The 20554-nt window shown below is 35.6% G+C and overlaps 2 protein-coding genes across 2 annotated transcripts; both read left to right on the top strand.

The window, feature by feature from the left end:
- The first annotated feature begins 3792 nt into the window (after positions 1-3792).
- LOC125217641 (putative protein phosphatase 2C 6) lies at positions 3793-6656 on the top strand. Its single transcript, XM_089056598.1, has 5 exons — positions 3793-4355; positions 4598-4981; positions 5421-5538; positions 5720-5943; positions 6042-6656. Exons 1-5 carry the CDS (start codon positions 4068-4070, stop codon positions 6561-6563), a joined length of 1536 nt encoding a protein of 511 aa, XP_088912724.1. The 5' UTR covers positions 3793-4067; the 3' UTR covers positions 6564-6656.
- A 5666-nt stretch (positions 6657-12322) lies between these two features.
- Positions 12323-14082, top strand: LAS (GRAS family transcription factor). The gene has a single exon (XM_048122284.2). It carries the CDS (start codon positions 12646-12648, stop codon positions 13834-13836), a length of 1191 nt encoding a protein of 396 aa, XP_047978241.1. The 5' UTR covers positions 12323-12645; the 3' UTR covers positions 13837-14082.
- Positions 14083-20554: the final 6472 nt, after the last annotated feature.

Here is a 20554-nt window from a genome sequence, read left to right as displayed (position 1 = left end):
GGCCTTAAATAAGTACTCTAAAAAAAATACATAGGGATATAAACTACTTCATCCTACTATAGTTGATACATTAATTTTTTGGCAAGTGGAATGAGAAATAAAATAGGAGAAAAAAATTAAAATATTAAGAAATATATTAAATATGTTATTTTTTGCTAAAAAATAAATACTCAACTATAAATAGAAACAAAAAAAAAGAATATGATTCAACAATAATGGGTTATATAGAGTACTCCCTCCGTACCATTTCACATGACACATTTTTCTTCGCACGTGTTTTGGAAAAATTATACTAATAAATAGTTAAAGTGGAGAAAAAATAAAGTAAGAGAAAGAATAATATAGAGGAGTGTCTCATCTACATTATTTATTTTTTTACTTTAATTGCCATCTAATTTAACTATTTACTACTCCCTCCGTCCACGAATAGGAGTCCCATTTTTTCATTTTTGTCCGTCCACGAATATGAGTCCTGGTTCGTAATTACCATAAATGGTAAAGAGACCTCACATTCCACTAACTCATTTCACTCACATATCATTTAAAACTAATATATACAAGTGGGACCCCCATTTCACTATTTTTTTCCACCCACTTTTCTTAACATTTCTTAAAACCCGTGCCGGATAGAAATGAGACTTCTATTTGTGGACGGAGGGAGTATGTTTTTTCTAAAACACGTACAAAAAAGAAATGTGTCACATGAAATGAGATAAAGTGGGACAGTAATATACTCCGTACATTAAATAAGTTCACTATGCACTATACACACATTGTTCATAGTAATATGCTAATAAAGTGTACATTAATTGGAAATTTATTACGGCCACCAAAGCTCATCGACCCCCCCCTACTCACTATAAATTACGACAAACCAATTTTTAATCTATATTCCAAATAAATGGAGTAGTAAATGAAAGAGTTATTTATTGGTAAGAAAGAGTTATGATATTTAAGACAAGTTTGTCCATTAAAAAAATCATATTTTTGCACAAAATCGGCCTGTGTTTGCAATAATGCATTTAAATAATGGGATGGTCATACTTTGGAGTTACAACCGAACTATGTAGTTTTAGCCTCACGTAGGTGGTTGAAGAGTTGATTTTCTGCTTGCTGTATCCTATCAATTTCTAATTACACACTTCCTAGATCCAGTAAATCAACTAGATCACAAGGTCTAGAGACTCACAAGACTGGAAGTCTGGTCGTTGGTACGCAAGCAAACCTTCAAAACCCTCAACCACAGATACTAAACTAGCACAGGGAAGTAGGGATCGATCCCACAGAGATGGACTCGTAAAATACATGCGTAGAGAATTGGAAACTATTTTTGGGTTGGCTGCTGCCACGCATATTTTGGGTTGAGGAATTTAACTAAGTGAATTTGGAAATAAAGTATGCTATGCTAACTGCTAGATCTAGGCAAAAAAATGAATTATGTATAAGAACTAAATCAAATCAACTACTAGATCTGGGACTTCTACGAACATCTCTAGACCAAGGAGATTAAAACAAGTGGGGACCAAACTCTGAAAAAGGTAAGTACGGACAGAATCGAATCTGCAGCCTAACTAACTAAAGCATCAACTGAAAATGACTTCATCTTCTTCAACGAACACAAATAAATGCAGAGATCGAGAAAAACAAACTCAGATGTAGATTGGAAACATAATTTTAACGGTAAACGAAACAACGACGGAAATCACACTACTAGACGAAGCAAACCAAGCAGAACAAAATCCCCATAATCTCATGCACAAATTTCACCTCCCCTGTTCAGATCCACACTTCGGATGCTAAATCCACTCCGGATCCAAGCATCCGAACAAAAATCCAACCGAACACAACTTCAATACCACGATTCTCGAATCTCCTAAAATATTCAGCAACAAATTCAAGAGAACATCTCAAATAAACAAACCAAAATAGCAAGCGTCATAATAATCAACACGAAATCCAACTTCATCAAGGCAAATCAAACGTAAACAGAACGGTTAAACTAATCCAGCAACAAAAACAGCAAGCTCGACTTCCAAAAGTGAAGTTCGAGACGGAACAGAGTAGTAAACAGAAATTAAGAGAACAATTGTTTCTTCGCCCTCAAGGGACGGTGGTGCACTGATACGTAATTCACGAAAACGAAAACCACCCCAAATTTCCCATATCCCTAGTGTGTGTGCTAAGAGCGTGACTGTGTGTGGAGTGTAACCGATCTGCCATTCTTGTTGCGCACTCCTTTATTTATAAGCTTCGAGGTGGGGCCCAGCGAGGTATTGATTGACTTGATTGCCCTCAGCTTTTGGCTTCCTTCCTCTAGCTTTTCCTCGTGATTCCGTTCCTGCTCCTCGCTAGATATCCTCCTCCAGCATCTCCTGGATCTAGCGCTACACACACACCTGGCTTAACAAAACTTGTTAGATCCAGCAGAAATGTGATGTTTTTCACTACATAACCAATGCATGAAATTAGCCTTATCAGTGGTCCACTGCTGATTAAATATAATCTGATTAAATTTCTATAGTAATTAATATCTTAATTCTACCAATACTTTATTACTCATTCGGTCCTTGAAGAAGAGTTACTAATTTTCATTTTGGTTTGTCTCCAATTAAAAGTAGCACTTCATTTTTACCATAAATAGTAAGTAGGTCTCACATTCCACTAACTCATTTCACTCACATTTTATTATAAAACCAATATAAAAAATGGGTCTCATATTCCACTTATTTTTTCAACCAATTTTTCTTTACATTTCTTAAAACTCGTGTCTGGTCAGAGTACTACTCCTAACGAGGGACGGAGGAAGTACTATATTATTATCTATAGAATAGACATATGACAAGTAATTGTAAAAGTATTGAACAAGCTACCTTGCATTTCCCTGGACTTGTGTGAATCGTGACATCCTTTTTGTTGTCAAAAATCATTAAAGTTTGTTTGAAAGATTGTGCTATGTTTTTCCAAGTAGAAAGATAAGAACGGTTGAACCAAACGGCCGTTAAAATAAATAACCGAATACTCTTTTTGTAAAGTCATAAATCATTGAAGTTGAAAGTTTGAAACTACCCAAGAAAGATTAAAATATTAATACTATTAATAGAATAATTGTAAAAGGGGCAATTGAAGCTAACGGGAGTTTTAGGGCGCCACCATCTTTTAAAATAACACCCTACTATTATTTTTAGCCAATCATTATATACACGGACGAATAATAAACTGTCATGTGGCAAAAAAAAGAGAATAAAAAATACGGCCAGCAATATGCAACACTGCATACAATAATTTTTCTCGGCCAGCAATATCTAGATTGCTGTATAGCGTTTATAACATTGTTGTGTAGCGTTTATAATATTGTTGTATATGTGGTGTCACAGTGTCACTTTAAGTGGTGTTGTCATTTTAACACAAACATTGAAGCTAAAGCTCATATCTTTGAGTCAATTTTGATTTACCGATCTCATTCTTTTTATATGAAATTTTGATTTTTCTGCTTTTATCTAACAAATTAAATTCAGATATTTGCAAATCAACCTTAATCCAATAAAACATTGTGCAATTTATATAGTTGAACATTTTATTAGGGGAAAACATCATTCAAATTTGAAAAATATAAAATAATCAAAATTTGGTCCTTTTAACATTAATTATCCCATTAAAAAAAGAAAGAGGCGACGTTGACATCCGTCCACCCTTGATTGCAACAGTACAGCTCACAATTAGACTTCTCCAGTTTCAACTTTCAAGATTTCAAACCTCAGAATCCTAAGCAATTATTTTTATCTTCAACTATATCATTTTTTTTTCTGTTAATTAGCAGTAAAAGATTGGTAACAAAAAGTCATAAAATCTACACCTACTTGCACCTTCACTCACCTGAATCCTGCCTTTTCTCTCTCTCTCTCTCTCTCTCCTCCGTAAATCCCTATTCCAACCACTGTTCTTTCCCCCCATTACCAATTCTTCTTGATTATGTTTCTACTTTGATCAATTGGGGGAATCTCTTAGCTGGGCTGACAATTTTGGGCTAAAAATTGAATCTTTATTTGGGGGTTTGGAGTTATTATTAAATGGGTATTTGCTATTCGTCGGCCCGTGGAAAGCGGAGCACGGGGTGGGAAACCGGCGACGAGAAGACGGATTCCCGCCTGAAGAAGAGCAGCTCCGGCGATTTCTCCACCTTTATCAGTAAATTGAGCGGCGGCGGCGGCGCCGCCACCGCCGCCGTGGTAGCGGAGGAGCGGGCGTTGCATCAAATCCCGGGGCGGCTCTTCTCGAATGGGGCAAGCCGCATCGCTAGCTTGTACACTCAGCAGGGAAAGAAAGGGACTAATCAAGACGCCATGATTGTTTGGGAGGTCAGTTTTTCTTGAATCGATTCAAGCTTTGTGTTGAAATTTGTTGGCTGATGTAATGTGTTTGGTGTAGCAAGGAATTGGGGCTATTCAAAATTCATAATTTTGTAGTTTAGTTGTGAATTGTGAGGGAGAAATTATAGAATAGCATTGGGGCTGTGAAGGAGTGAGAGATAATGGTTTTGTTGTTGTTATTGTCTATTTTGGGGTCAGTTTATGACTTGCTTGGGTTGTTTGTATGGTAGAATTTCTGCACGGGAGAGGATTCGAGGGCGACTTTCTGTGGAGTTTTTGATGGCCATGGCCCTTATGGTCACATGGTGGCTAGGAGAGTGCGGGATGCTCTTCCGGTTCTGCTGCGTTCTCAGTGGGAAAGTAAGGGTGAAGATGAGCAGAATCATGTGCAGGAGAATGTGGGGTTTGAAGGAATGAAGCGATTCGATGACTTCATGGATGAGGATGGATGCGAATCAGTGGAAGCAGAGGAGGTTGAGAGAGTGCCTGAGATGCATATTCCACTCAAGAATTCAATTCTAAAGGCTTTCAAGCTGATGGATAAGGAACTCAAGTTGCACCCTTCTATCGACTGCTTTTGTAGCGGTACAACTACCGTGGCCTTGATAAAACAGGTATCTTTCCCCCTTTTTACATGATAGTTAGTCTGTAAGAGTAGTTTCTAAGAAAATTTATCAATTGATGCCATAATTTTAGGTGGAATTCATTACATTTAGCTTGTTAGCTAAGGTCTATCGTATAGCCTGAAATTTCCTCATTATTCGTATTCAAATATTTGTGATTTTTTGCTTAGCAGATGCAATGTTTTATTGTGTTATCAATCTCTTTACATTTTACACACATGTATTCAGCTTCGTCATTTGCAAGCTGGCTTTTGGGTACTCTGAATTCTCTTGTAGAGATTGATAACTTCTTTTGTGGATTTTTCGAGTCCTATTTGATCTGAAATGATTGCTAGCTGTTTCATTTGCATTATTGGATCAGTGCCATTGTGTTTATCTGCATTTGTAGATACTTGATGGATCTAACGACTTGTGATTAACGAACTTCCAGGATCTTGATCTTATAATTGGGAATGTTGGCGACTCCAGAGCAGTACTTGCAACCCGGGATAGGGACAATGTTTTGGCAGCTGTACAATTAACCGTCGACTTGAAACCTAATCTTCCAAGTATGCCTATCTCACTCTCAAATGCTATATATATTTCTATAGTGCTATATAGAATCTCTGCTACTTTGAATGCAACAAGACTTACTGTGGATACTCAAAAGCTTTTTTGAACCCTCATCCTTCCCCGCGCTCTCTTGTTAAGCCAATAGGTGGTGTAGCTCAATGGTTTCTTGATTTTCAGGAGAAGCTGCAAGGATCCAGAAATGCAAAGGAAGAGTTTTTGCTTTGCAAGATGAACCGGAAGTAGCACGTGTGTGGCTACCCAATAGCGATTCACCTGGCTTGGCCATGGCCAGAGCGTTCGGTGATTTCTGTCTCAAGGACTTTGGTTTAATCTCCATACCGGACGTATATCACCACCACATCACAGAGAGAGACGAGTTCGTCATCCTTGCAACTGATGGGGTATTATTCTCCATCATCTTCATCTCTTTCAGATAAATTTGCTCACATTCTCCTAAAATTCTTTCTGATTAACCTGCCTTAAATTAACATTCATATAGGTGTGGGATGTTCTTTCCAATAAGGAAGCCGTGGACATCGTTGCCTCAGCTCCCGGGCGTGGAACAGCCGCCAGAGCCCTCGTGGACTGTGCCACCAGAGCGTGGAGGCTCAAGTATCCAACATCAAAGAACGACGACTGTGCTGCCGTATGTTTGTTCCTGGAACACATGCCTCCAACAAACGAGCTCAAACCCCAAAACGACGCGTCATCTCTCGCTGAAAAGGAAAGCAAGGCTCCAGTAGAAGAAGAAGAAACATCCAAGGCTCCCTCCGAACAGGACCTCGATAGTCCCGCGAGAAAAGAGTCGAGCGAGATAGTCCCCATGGTGGAGGAAGTGGAGGAGAAGCGAACCGACAAGGGTGTTGGGCAGTCGAGGAGGAGCCTGGCCGAGTGCCTCTCGACTGCAGAGGACGAAGAATGGTCGGCGCTCGAAGGCATAACCCGAGTTAATAGCCTTCTTAGTCTGCCCAGGTTCTTGCCCTTTGATAGAAGAAGCACGAGTTGGAGAAAATGGTTATGAAATAGGCAACTTTTGGCTTGAGAATTTTGTATCTTCTTACTCTGCCTATGTCTCAAAACTCTATATATTTTTAGATACTTTTCATTTTGCTTCTTTGTAACGCCTTAAAAAAATCCCATCATTAAAATTGTGTTAGAGCCAAACACTTCCATTTTAGCTAAATAAATTCATTAAAATTCAAGAAATTAATAGTATTAGAATGAATGGAGATGAATAAGGAATAAGGAATTAATTAAAACTCTTGCTTTTGAAAAATTGAATTATTTGAAATGGGATGAGGACCGTACATTAAATGGGACAGCAGACATTTTGGACACAAATAATGGTGTGGACGACAAAATAATTTCTAGTAAATGGAAGCTGGAGAAGAAAACATTGATAGTTAATAATTTTGGATGGATTATCCAAACAAACTTGTAAGTCATTCAATTGGAATCTGATGACGAATTTACACATTTATTATTCCAACAAACTTTCTTGACAACTTTTGACATTTAAATTATTTCATTTAACTTATTTGTGACATATCTCAACTCCTCTCACTCATCCATTTTTTATATTATAATCCGGATAATACCATTTCCTTGCTAATTTAACTGACTGATCATCAATTAATGGAAGGTCTCAAAATAATTACAACAAAGCAATACATGAAAGTGGAAACTTATAAGTAAATAATCATGTTCCCAAAATATATATAGTCTTTATTTTGGAACTAAAAATACAAAAAAAAAGCTATATATAGAACATAGTTGAGAAGACAAGTTGAAAGTGGGGTAGGGTGGAGGAGAAGGGTTTCAAAGGGTGAATAAACATAGTGAAAAATTTGTAAATATGTCAAATCACTAACTACACGTGAATTGGATCAGCTTTTCAATTTTTGCACTCCTAATTGTACAATAAAGCCAGGTTGCTTCCCTTTCCTCTCCATGCATTTGTTGCACCCCACAATCACAGAGAGAGAGAGAGAAGAAGAAGATAGAGAGAGGGGGATGGAGCAAGTCAATATTCCAAATGCTAACATGGATTCTAATTTGAAGATGAGCATAATTTTGAACTTCACTTAATCGTACAAAATATGTGATGGTATTACTGTTGGATATTTTAGTGTAATTGGATTAACTTGATTGATCAATATTGTCGTAATGAGACATCATATAAGTCTGGAGGTGCGGAGTGCACGCTTATTTGAATTCATTATGATGTAAGATGAACGGGGGTCCAGGGGCAGCCCCCCGGGTAGCGGGGTCCAAGGGGTAGAGCCCCTGGTTGGGGTGGAGTTGTATAAGAAATTCATCCGAAAATGTAATTTCGGAAAGTCAAAGGACTAATTTGCAATTTCGAAAACCTTTTGAAAATTAGTTATTTTCGGTTATTTTCCCAACGGATGCACTGTTTCATCAGCAGCTGCACTGGTTTGTCTTCTTCAAAATCTGATCGATTCTTCTGGTTCAATACAATCTCGAATATACATATGATATTTCTGATTTCTCTGAATTTTATCAGATCAAATAGTTTGGTAGAACCACCGAAATTGATTTGATCTGAAAGTGATTTATCACGACTTTCAGATAGATTATCCATTTTTCTGTTCTGTATATTGAATCTCCCTAACAATTACTCCATATTTATTCCAACTGTTCTCAAATTAAAGTGGTACCCTATATAGGTTATTGGAAATTTTATGGCATCAACTTCAAGTGGAATGCATGTTGATCTTCTAAGTGCTCAAAATCTGATAAAAATAACATACAATCAAGTTGGCCCAATTAACATCCTTATAAGTAATGTAACAATAATAATTTTTGAGCAATTGGTATCATTAAGTATTACTCCTATAACCTTATCAGTACATATAGTATTATTTAGTTTCCTCTAACTAATTTACTGATGACCTATGTACATTATAAAAAATTGCATTGCCAGGAAAATTAATACATTGAGTTATTTTTCTTTAAATATATCTAAAGTAAATATTCAATTCAAGAAAAGAAAAGAAAGTTTTCTTTATAACTATTTGTAATAGCTACAAATAGAAGAAAAAAGGGAAATACTCCAAGGGAAAAAAACCCAAGGGATTAAAGGCTAACAGAAAACAAGGAAATGGAATAAGGGAAAGGGGAAAAGGAAATTATTGTATCTTGTTTTAAGTTATCCTTAGCTGTTTTAATTAATTTATCATCCTCTTCTCTAGTTTGGTGGGTTTTAAATATTCCCCTTAACTAGAGTCTACATGAACAATTTTATCTTGCATATAGGAGTTTGATCAGATTAATATATAGTGACATTTGGTGGACTAAAAACAACTAAGTTAATTAATGGAACATGGGCAGAGTCAATATCAAAAGTAAGGTAGGATGACCCTAAATTACAGTAATATTTTTATATTTTTTGTCCACTTTTTCTGAAAGGTATGTTTATTGATTTGAATGAAGAGAATGAGGATTTTTGTCAACCAGTCATCTTGGATTTTTGTTGGTGGTTTTTACTTACTACTATCAAATCCACACTACAGTTTCCACATGCAATACTATTTCTTGCGATTGGAACTTATTCAAGCCATAGTTGCTGGTCTAATCATATCATCTATATATGCTCAAGCCTTTTAGTTGTGTGTGTAAATTGATTTTTTTTTTCCATTAATCACTCAATATTATAACTAAAACTAGGAAAATAGTTACAGATATTATCCGATAGAATTTACACCATTGTTCTCTAATTAGTTGAAACACTACACCTTGATATCGATCAAACTCCTCAATTTGACCAAACTTCTTTTGACGGCTGATTAAAGTGACTCTTCACCAAATTAAACTGCATATTAATTTAGAAATTCTTTCCTCATATAAAATAAAGCACTGTTTGTGCAGTCTTCAAATATACCTAAGTCATTGATGTTAGTAACTTTTTTACCCCAAAACCTCACAAATGGAGGAATACACACACCCACACACACACAATATTATGAGAGAGAGAGAGAGAGAGGAGGGTATATATGAGTATATTCGTAAAGGGGAATCCAAAAAGATAGTAGTATAAGTAAAGCATTAAGGATAGGTTGTTGACCAATTCATGGATTGTGATCGATATCTCATTTTTCCAATTCACTAACATTGTGGCGTTGAAAACACAAAAGTTAAGTAGAAAACGAACGAGTGATGATAAACAATCAAATTTTGTACAACCAAAATAAGGCTATATTAATAATTTGATGTATTAATTATATATTAAAATAATAAATATAGTTAGTAGACAAGTTAAAAAGACTTATTAGCCTTTAACCTTATTTTTTATTTTTATATTTGAATTTCCTTCCTGTTTTTTTTTTTAAATTTGAATAAAAGTATGCACTAATTACATTTATGGTTCTAAAAGAATAAAAAAATTATACACAAATTATAAATATATGACCACAATATTATGCACTTTCCATGTACTATATATGCATCCATATACTTTAATTAAATGCATAAATAAACCTATTTTTTTCAAATAAACTAGTTTTTGGTTATACAAAATTTGATCACATAGATTTGTTGAAAACGATATTCTATTGTATATATATCCTAAATTCCCAATTCTATTTTGCTTAATTAGTTTGTTTCATCAATTCTTGTAGTGCACCCTCATTGAATACATGATTACATATGGTGATCTCATAATCCAACTAGCTAGTAGATTTAATTAGTTGATTAAGTGGTTGTGAGAAATGAAAGAGTTGGAGGGTAATAGTAGGTGGGGGATGCACGTGGGTGAAGTGAAATGAGAATCCAATATAAATAGACAAACATGGAAAAAAATTAGGGTTGTCAGTCTAAAGACAAAGTGGAGGGCGATTCATGTGTTTTGTAGAGCGTAGCATGTAGCTTTCGACATATTTAAGGCTTTGCGTGTAGTTTCTGCAGATGTGGGTCACATACCCCCCAACTCACACTCCCTATATAATCACAACAATTTAGGATTAATATGCAAAATCATCATCATGCATCTACTAAACATTCCCTCCTTTTACTTCTCACCCTCTCTAAATGAGTCACTCATTCTTTTAAATGAATGAAAAATGCTCAAGCCAAAAATTGGTGTGCAAGTTCGTCAAGAACAATGACAATAGCAAATCGACACAATACTAAGAACGCAGATGTACCGACAATGACTGAGCCAGGAATTCTATTTAAGTGGAGCAAAAATATATATATATATATGAGGAAATTTCGAGGATTTGAAAAATGACATATATAAGGAAACTAAGAAAATTTTCAAAAATTAAAGATCAAAATAACATAAATGAAAATTTTTGGTATTTATTTGTCATTCTTAATTCTCACAAATAGGAGTATTTGTCATCTCAACGCCGAAACCAAATGAAATGTTAATTTGACGGCTTTGTATCGAATGTTAGAAGCAAGAAAATAAACATAAGAAAGGTCGGGAGAATATTCAGTAGCATGATTGGCAATAGATTTATTTGACCATTTTGTCTTGATTTTTTTGATCTTTAGCTTGATCTCTTATAGACTTGTTCATGACCTCCATAAGTAATGTTTGACCCCCTTAAATAATTACAAAACCACTATTTTCCGTAGCATCTTTGCTTCGTCTAAAAGCAGCTATTTGCTAGGAATTATGGAAAAAAATTAATAGGCCCATTTAAGAGGAAAAAGAAAAAAGAAGATACCAAAAATAGTCATTTTGGTTCACTACTTTCTCCATCCGAACATGTAATAAATTTCCAGCCTTCCATATGTTGCCAATTTATAGCTTTCGGTGAGTGAAAAAACTACAGATAACTTACAATCCCAGGTCAAAAGGACAAAATGTTTTGACTTGAAGTTGAGGGGAGTTAATCAACTACACTTTGCAAATTCGACGAATAATGTAAATTCAGTGGTCTAGACATACTGATGTGTTCAACCAATCACAATACATACTAGTGTTACCCTTTTTATATCTTCTTTTTTTCCGAAATGAAGAACCATGGAACACACCACCGCAACCAAAGCCAGAACCCGAATGCCGGATTCGTGCATTTGAACACTTATGCCATGTTTGATAGGGTAGATAACTCATCTAGAGATGAATTCTATGAACAAAAATGACTGTTCGAGAATTTGACCATGCATGAGAGATAGCAGTGCAGCCGCATCTTCAGTGGATTCTTTGGTAAATTGGGCAAAATCCAACCCCAAATGTGTAGTGTGTGAAGCTTATATAACATTATATTGGTTCTATGAATTAAGATTGACATTTTTCTCGATTTATTGTTCTATGAATTAGTGTTTGCGTTTCTACTAAGGTAGGAGAAAGAAAGATTGTCAAATATTGAAAAACAATAGGAGTACAAAGGTATGTATACATATTTTGGGCATATGTAATCCTAATGATTAAATCAATATATACCGATTAAGATAGAAATAGTATTTCATTGAACAGACTGAGAGTGGAATCAAGAGAGACACAAACAAAAGAATATACATTTATATAGCAATTCCCACATGTTTATGAAAAAAACGTAGAGGTACGTGAAAGAGAGGATTACAAAATAAGCCGAAAATGCATGATAATTAAGCCATGAAAAATACGATAATATTGGCAAATATTCTCTTTTTCATCTGTTGAATCAGACATTTGGTATTGTATGTCGGCAACTCTTGTTTCCTCTCAATCACTAATACTGTGTGTCTCTGTGTGTGTATGTGTGTGTGTTAAAATTTCACACACAACCCAACCCAACCCTACACCACCATTTCTTTATTCTCTCCCTCTCTCTCTCCAATATAAGTATATGCATTGCATTGTCTCTACTGTTTGCTAGCTCCCTAGTCTCCAGTTATAACCATCTTCATTTCAATTTCATCACTTCATTCATCTATGTTCAATAACTCCTCTCCAATCCAATCCAATCCCAATCCAATCCACAAAAAATGCTAAACAACATTGTCCTCTCCACCACCCCCTCCTATTCCACTTTCCCAAATTAATTTCTCCAATCAAACTCTACTTGATTCTTCCTCTATTCATGCTCTCTCACTAGGGTTTTGCTTACTTGTCAGTGTGTGATTGGTGATTTAATCATATAGCCATCATGCTAGGCTCATTTGGATCATCATCATCCTCCCATGAAGAGGAGGAGCACCGCCGCCGCCGCCACCACCAGATCCCCCCGCCGCCCATCCACATGCGCCAGCTCCTCATCAGCTGCGCCGAGCTCATCTCCCGCTCCGACCTCTCGGCCGCCCACCGCCTCATCGCCATCCTCCTATCAAACTCCTCCCCCTACGGCGACGCCACCGAGCGGCTCGTCCACCAGTTCACCAAAGCCCTAACCCTCCGCCTCAGCCGCTTCTCCGGCGGTGGCGCCGCCGGGGTCGGCGGCGGCGCCGCCGACGACGCGGTGGTCCAATCGTCGTTTCTTTCCCTCAACCAGATCACTCCGTTCATCAGATTCAGCCAATTGACGGCGAATCAGGCGATCCTCGAGGCGATCGAGGGGCAGGCGGCGATCCACATCCTCGACTTCGACATCATGCACGGGGTCCAGTGGCCGCCGCTGATGCAGGCGGTGGCGGAGCGGTTCCCGCCGCCGACGCTCCGGATCACCGGCACCGGCGCCGATCTCGAGATCCTGCGGCGCACCGGCGATCGCCTCGCGAAATTCGCGCACTCGCTAGGGCTCCGCTTCCAGTTCCACCCGCTGATCGTTCAATCCACTGACGAATCGATCTCGGCGACCTCCTCGGTGGCGATCCTCCCGCACGAGGCGCTCGCGGTCAACTGCGTCCACTTCCTCCACCGCCTCCTCGGCGACCGCGACCGCCTCCACCTCTTCCTCCACCGCATCAGGTCGATGTCCCCGCGGATCGTGGCGGTCGCCGAGAGAGAGGCCGACCACAACCACCCGGTGTTCCAGCAGCGGTTCGCGGAGGCGCTGGACCACTACGCCGCCGTGTTCGACTCGCTCGAGGCCACGCTGCCCCCCGCGAGCCGCGAGCGGCTCGCGGTGGAGCAGGTCTGGTTCGGCCGCGAGATCAGCGACATCGTGGCGGCGGAGGGCGACGAGCGGCGGGAGCGGCACGAGCGGTTCCGGTCGTGGGAGATGGTACTCAGAAGTGCGGGGTTCGGGAACGTGGCGCTGAGCCCCTTCGCGCTGTCGCAGGCGAAGCTGCTCCTCCGCCTCCACTACCCCTCGGAGGGATACCAGCTGCACATCCTCAGCAATTCCTTCTTCTTGGGATGGCAGAATCAGCCCCTCTTTTCGGTCTCGTCTTGGCGCTAAAATTCGGGAGAAAACCCTAACCCTAATTTTGATGATGATCGAAGGGAGGGAGCTAACACAAACCTAATTTCTTCTTCTTCAATCAGGTTTTCTTGGACTGCTCAAATATTTTTATTCTTATATATATATACTAGTGCTATTTGGGGTGTATTTAATTTTTAATTACTACCATACTTTTGATCATCAAAGATTCGGATCTTGATTAATTACCATTATCTTTGTGGAAGGGGCGTTTGTTGTGGTGGCCATTAATTAATTCTAAAAAAAGCTCAACTGCTTTTATTTGTACTTATATGAATGAAAAGTAGTAGTAATGGAAATTGGTTGTTTGGGGTATCCCTAAAATTCCTGTGTCTATGGTTAATTAATTTGTAGCCCTAATTTGTGCGTTTTGTCCCCTGAGAGCAAAAGCATGAAATTTGACAAAATACACATAAATTTTGACAAGCTTGTGTCTCATCTCTCCTACAAGTTGGCAAAGGGATCTCTCTTGTGTCTGATGGTGTATAGCAATGGACCACTACACCACTTATAATTTTGTGTTTGTCCATACTTGTTGTTTGTTATAGCTATTCAACCATCCAAACATTTGCATATATATATAGAATGGTTGATGGAGAAATTAAAGAATCTGACAAGAAGCAGGTGAAATCCAAATAGTAAGCAAATTGAAGTGAGTAATGAGGGTTTGCCCTAAGTGAGTAGGGATGAGCACAAAATTCAGTGTGGTATTCAGCTCCACAAGAAGCAAAACAAAGATCCTGAAATCTTGATATTCAGTGGAATGGGCATGATGATGATGATGTATGTGTGTGTGAAAGTAATGTAGAAGTAGATTTGTATTGTGTGCAAGTAATAGTAGGGTGGGGTGACAGTGATAAGATGGTTATCAGTAGTATTTGGTGAAGCCCACGCAACCATCAACAATATTTACTTTTTTTCTTCTCTTCACTCTTTTCTTTTTTATAAGTATTTTTAGTCTTTGGGATTATACAATTGTCTGACACCGCACGCATGCAATTATAAATGGAACGTTACCCCCTCCATCACATTATTCGTTACTCACTTTTTCTAATTATAATTTCTGGATTCATGTTGCCTCTGTTAATTAATAGTCTCTTCTTCTCAAAGAAAATACGCAACTTTTTTTGTTGTCATGTGATTTTATTTAGTACTAGTATTATTGTTTTACTACTATATGTTAAGTGAAAAGAAAATAAAACACTACTCCGTATAAGAAAGATAAAGTAAAGAGAATATTATTTCTATTTCTAGAAAATGACTCATCAGATATCTTGATTGGTACTTTCTCTAATATGTATGGTTTCATGAGATTCCCGTCTTTGATTCTTGTACTGGTCCGTATACTCGAGATTATAAGTAAGCGCAACCCTCGTGTTTAGTTGCCATCGTTGAATTTGGAACCCTAAACAGACTGCCGATGATAAGCCAGAGGAAGGTGAGGATGACGTCAAGTCATCATGCCCCTTATGCCCTGGGCGACACACGTGCTACAATGGCCGGGACAAAGGGTCGCAGGATCATTTGGAGGAAATTATGTAAAAACTTGACATTACTTATTAAATTAAGGGATATAGATCCCTAAAACCATGAAATTTGACCTAGTTCTAGTATTTTTAAAACAACATATACAAATTGTACATTCTATGTGTATTTCCCAACTAGACCCGTACAAGATGTTTTCGGCGAAAACTTGTTCTATATGAGCAACTATGAAACGCCTGTGTAATTTTAAACCACTTTTAAAGTTTATGGCAAGTAGGATAAAAAAGTCATGTACGCCACTCGGATGACGATTAATCTATCGTGAAAATAACGTACAAAATGTAAAGTTTGTGGAAAATACTAGAATTGACCAAAATCAATATATATCCCTTTAAAAATCAATACATATCCCTTTAATATTTTTCAGTTTTTAATTAGTCAAATAAAGGATATTACTATACATACACTCATCAGAGCAGCTCAGGGTTTTAACAAAAGACGACCGACTTAGGGTTTTTTAAAATGGAATGATGAAATCGTAGTTATAAATTCAACTTTTGCTAGAAGAGTTTATATAGGAGTACTGTTTAATTTAATTAAGGTGGTGGCTATAGGTATACGGTCATATATACACGTCCAAAGTCCAAATGTAATAATGTTTGAATTAACCTTAAAGAGGCTTCGTTTCAGCAATAAAAAGGGGATAGTAAGAAATATTGCAAACATGTTGAATACATTTTATATAGTAAATCTCGATATATATAGTATTTTAGAACTTAGAAGCAATAAGAAAGAAAAAGTATAAATAGAAAGTGGTGATAGAGAGCTCGTGATCTGTGACGATAGATATTAATTCAATATCTACTCTGAAAAGAAGACAATAATGAAGAACAAGAAAAAGAATCTCCCCTTTTTCGTAAAGAGACTTTCAAAATTATTTTTCGTGACAGTACTCGGATAATTTCCAAATAAATGTCTCTATACCTGCTTTTACTCGTTTTGTTACGTTTGTGAAAAGATATTTTAAACTTGTCCAACTAAAAACAAAAGATATTGTAAACTTGTCTTTCTTTAAACTAAAATTATTTATCATGTATCCCATTTTGAACCTTTTTTTTATGCATTGCTATTTTAATAGTCTCTTTTTTTACAATTTCTATTGTTATATATCGAACCAATAGCAACTCGACAATCAAGTTATGATCCCACAAAACATTTAAATGTAATAGTTAGTGTAAAGTTATCCAAATTTACTACAATATAAGCTTGTATTATCATGCTATCATAAAATAAAATTCATGTAATTCTAAAAGAAAGTAGTACTACTACTTATAAATTAAAATTGTAGTAGGAGCTAGTAGTAATTTGTTGATCAACAAGAAACCTTTAATTTGTCATTGGCAGAAAAAGAGATTGGATGTTGTTTGAGATTGGAAGAGTCGTTATAGGAAAGAATCTTGAGCAAAATTTGTAGCAAAAAGTGTGAAATCCGAGATCCATGTTTCCTCTATTCTGTCTCTGAAATTGTGCCACACCATTTCTTCCATTCAATGCTTATCTCTGTATTTATTGTTATTATTTTGTGTACAAAATAAAAGTCCAAAGCACATGAGATGAGATGATGATACCAAACACTGGTGGAATCTATCTTGTTTTACTCCACATTTATTAGATTTTTGTCACTTTTACGACTAACCATGTCAAACTTTAATCTATTTCCACATGTCAAATTCGAGGAATCTAAGAGAAAACTTCTCAAATCCATAAGTTTTTTTAACAGATCTATTTTCACAATTTTTCATTTAGTCTTTCCTCATAGTTCCAAACTTCCAATAACCTTATTAATGTAAAGTGAGTGGAGTATTTTTTTTAGGTCAACTTATTAAGAATTTTTTGCTAAACTAAATTTATTGGTTATCACATCCCTCCAAATTGCACAATAATTCTCTTGATATATGATAGTGGCGCATAGTGCCACAAAAATAAAATCACTTTTAACTTTTGAAATTTTCAATTGAATAACTTATGGTTAATTATGTAGTTTCTCTGTTGAGTATAAAACATGACATAAGCTTGTATATGTAAAAAGGCCCTAGCTCTTCAAGTTCCAAAAAGGTTTTAATTATTTTCACATTAATTAATATTTTATCAATTCATTATATGCCATAATAAACTAATAGTGTTGTGTAATTATATTCCATTCATATATTGTGAAAAATATATTTATTATGTATTCACCACTTTATTGAATTAATAAATTCATTGTGTACGAAGAACGACATATCAAGTAGGGTTAGTAGTCCAATTAGTCCATTTAGAGAAGATGGAAAGATTAAAGTAATGCACATATCAAAATATTATAAAAATGGTCGGTAAAGAAAAGGGAGATTGTGATAATTGAATACTACTTTTCAGAAGGATATTCCTAATCAATTATATTAAATTGTGTAATGGGCATCTTTGATCCTATCTTGATTTATTTTTTGTAAATTAAGTCGATGGACAATTCTCAAAGACGTCAAGTTGACTATGTAATATGTATATATATGTATAGACGACATAGAAATATATTTAACATTTTGGATTGTTGGAAATGAGTGTGTGTTGTGCGTGGTTTGAGGGAGACAGCAAAGGCATAAATCGCGTCCCCAAATTTAAATGCCTGCCAGAAAGAAAGAAGAAAAAAACCTAACAATTTGTTGTACTAAGATTTTGTATCAAACATTGTTTTATTCGAGAAGCATTTCTTTGGTTATAAAATTAAACGACCTTCAAAAGGTCTCTTTACTTTTGTATATGGCCTTTTTATAAATTAATTCAAGTTGTTAGGTCTAATCTTACTCTTTCAGTTGACGTTAAGGTCTCCTATAATTTTTTCTCTAAATATTAGTACTCCACTAAACATCCTTAATATTTTGTACTTATTCTTATTCTTATATGGACGTGATCAAATGAAAACTCTAAATATTGTACAAACTCAAAATTATGATCTGGACCATTGAAAAATGTCAACGGATTACAAAAAAACATCAACAAAAAAATGTCAACAGAATTTCAACGGTAGTCGATGCTGTGTTGATATAGTATTGATACTGTGTTGACATTAAAATCTTGAAATTTTACACTGTGTTGATATTGTATTGAAACTGTGTTGAAGTTGTGGCGAGGAGTTTTGAGTTTGTAAGTTTGCATTTTATCACTATCATATTCTTATATGTTTGTGTATATATTCATAGGGTTTGGAAAGTAAAAATTTGATAGCAAGGGCTCATTGTCTTGTGGTGTCTAGTCAATTGCAAACAATATTCCTAATTTATTCTTTTTTTTGTATTTTATCATCTCTATTTATTCTTCTTCCATTTATTCCTCGTTTACTTAAAAAAATCCACTTTTTGACAAAGAGAAACGCCATTAGGTATATAATTTTTACATTTAAGCAGCTGATTGGATTGAAAATGATTCAACAATGTGACATTTCCATTGCATATAGTGATCCTTTTCTCTTTTGAGGAAAATAAATGTGTGTGCATGTGTATCTATATAAAGACACATAAAATCAATCATTCAATTGACTAGGTGGAAATGATAGATCCAAAGTGAAAGAAAGAGAAAGAAGCAACCTAATTTCATTTATACAACCTTTATTTTTCTTGAAGAAATACCTAGAAAAACAAGGAAAATCATGATATACCTCTGATTATTTATCCCCATCACAAAATGTTTCAATCATACAGCAACTTACATCAATCATTGTGCTCAATCAATAGTAAAACTTCTTCCTAATTCATCTGTCAACTATTATTACACTTTATTCCTTTCCATTTGCTTTACCGCTATAAATTTATGCAAGTTCAAGTTAATTACTCCCTCCGTCCCTCCCTAATTAATTGTCACTCTTTAACCGATCATGAGTTTTAAGAAATGTAAAAAATAGTTGGTTGAAAATGTTATAGTGGAATGTGTGACTCACTTTTTATACTATTGATTTTATAATAAAATGTGAGTGAAGTGAGTTAGTGGAATGTAGGACATCCTTATCATTTATGGTAAAAATAAAGTACCTATGAGTCTGACAATTATTGAGGGACGAACTGAAATGGAAAAAAGTGACAATTAACCGGGGACGGAGGGAGTATTTTTCTATTTAATTAGTTATTTAAATGCCCACCTGTCTTTTCATTAAAAAACTGTAATTTCCTCTTATTCTACATTGACGTGACATGATTTGTCATCTTGTTATTTATAGTTTTATCATTATTGTTTTAAACTCCAATTTATTATAACCAGCGATTTTAGGTCATATTGAAACTAAAATTTTATACTCCAACCTAAGTGTACAAAATAACATACAAGTATAATAAGATGAGCAAATATAGAAAAATATTAAAATCAAACCTATGAATTCTATGATTTATTTTTAATATAAATGTGGTCCAGTTGCAGGAAGATTTGTTTCCTTCGATTATTGTACTTGTTTCAAATAATATCATTATATTTCCTCTGTTGTCAGGTTCATATCATACTTTTTTACGAAAAATTAGGTATCTTTGTTATTTTTTAGTCGTTATATGCATCAGAATGCACTTACTTATTTTTATAGTATAGTTTACTTTTTTAATTATATTGCACAAGCAAGATTCACTTGGAATTTTTTTTGGACTTGGTTGCATTTAATTAACAGTTCAGCATTAGTTTCATAAATTTATCTAGCTACTAATATTTTGCAATATAGCTATTCACTTGGATTTTTTTCTTAGAAGACATGAACATTGTAAATGTTTTAGTTGTCAGGAGAAAAAAAAATACTCCAGGTAATTTCTTCTTCTTGTTGAAAAGCATTAACAGTAGAAGGATCATAAGTATCTATTTGTTGTAGTCTTTAAAGGGCATCTTCAATGGTTTACTCACCAATAGTAAAATCTACACATTATACAACAGGAGATACCCCTTTTTATTGTTAATATTGCATTTATTTTTTATCCAACTATTACATAGGGATGGGCTACGATAAAAACTAAATTTTAAATAAAAATTAGGTATGATCAAATCACTGATTAAATCTTAAAAATATTGACTTCAGTGATTTTATATCTAAGTTGGTCGAGAAATATCATCCAATTACACAGTGAGAGAATTTGCCAAAAAAAATATAAGAAATTAAAATTAAAATTTATGGGAGAAAATTTAAACAATATAAATGTAAAAGAGACAA

This window comes from Salvia hispanica, chromosome 1 (assembly GCF_029641045.1).
Source record: "Salvia hispanica isolate PSC_SH4W2 chromosome 1, Shi_PSC_v1, whole genome shotgun sequence".
NCBI classification, from domain to species: domain Eukaryota; kingdom Viridiplantae; phylum Streptophyta; class Magnoliopsida; order Lamiales; family Lamiaceae; genus Salvia; species Salvia hispanica.
Note: the sequence above shows the minus strand (reverse complement) of the source record. Positions and strands in the feature narration are given on the sequence as shown.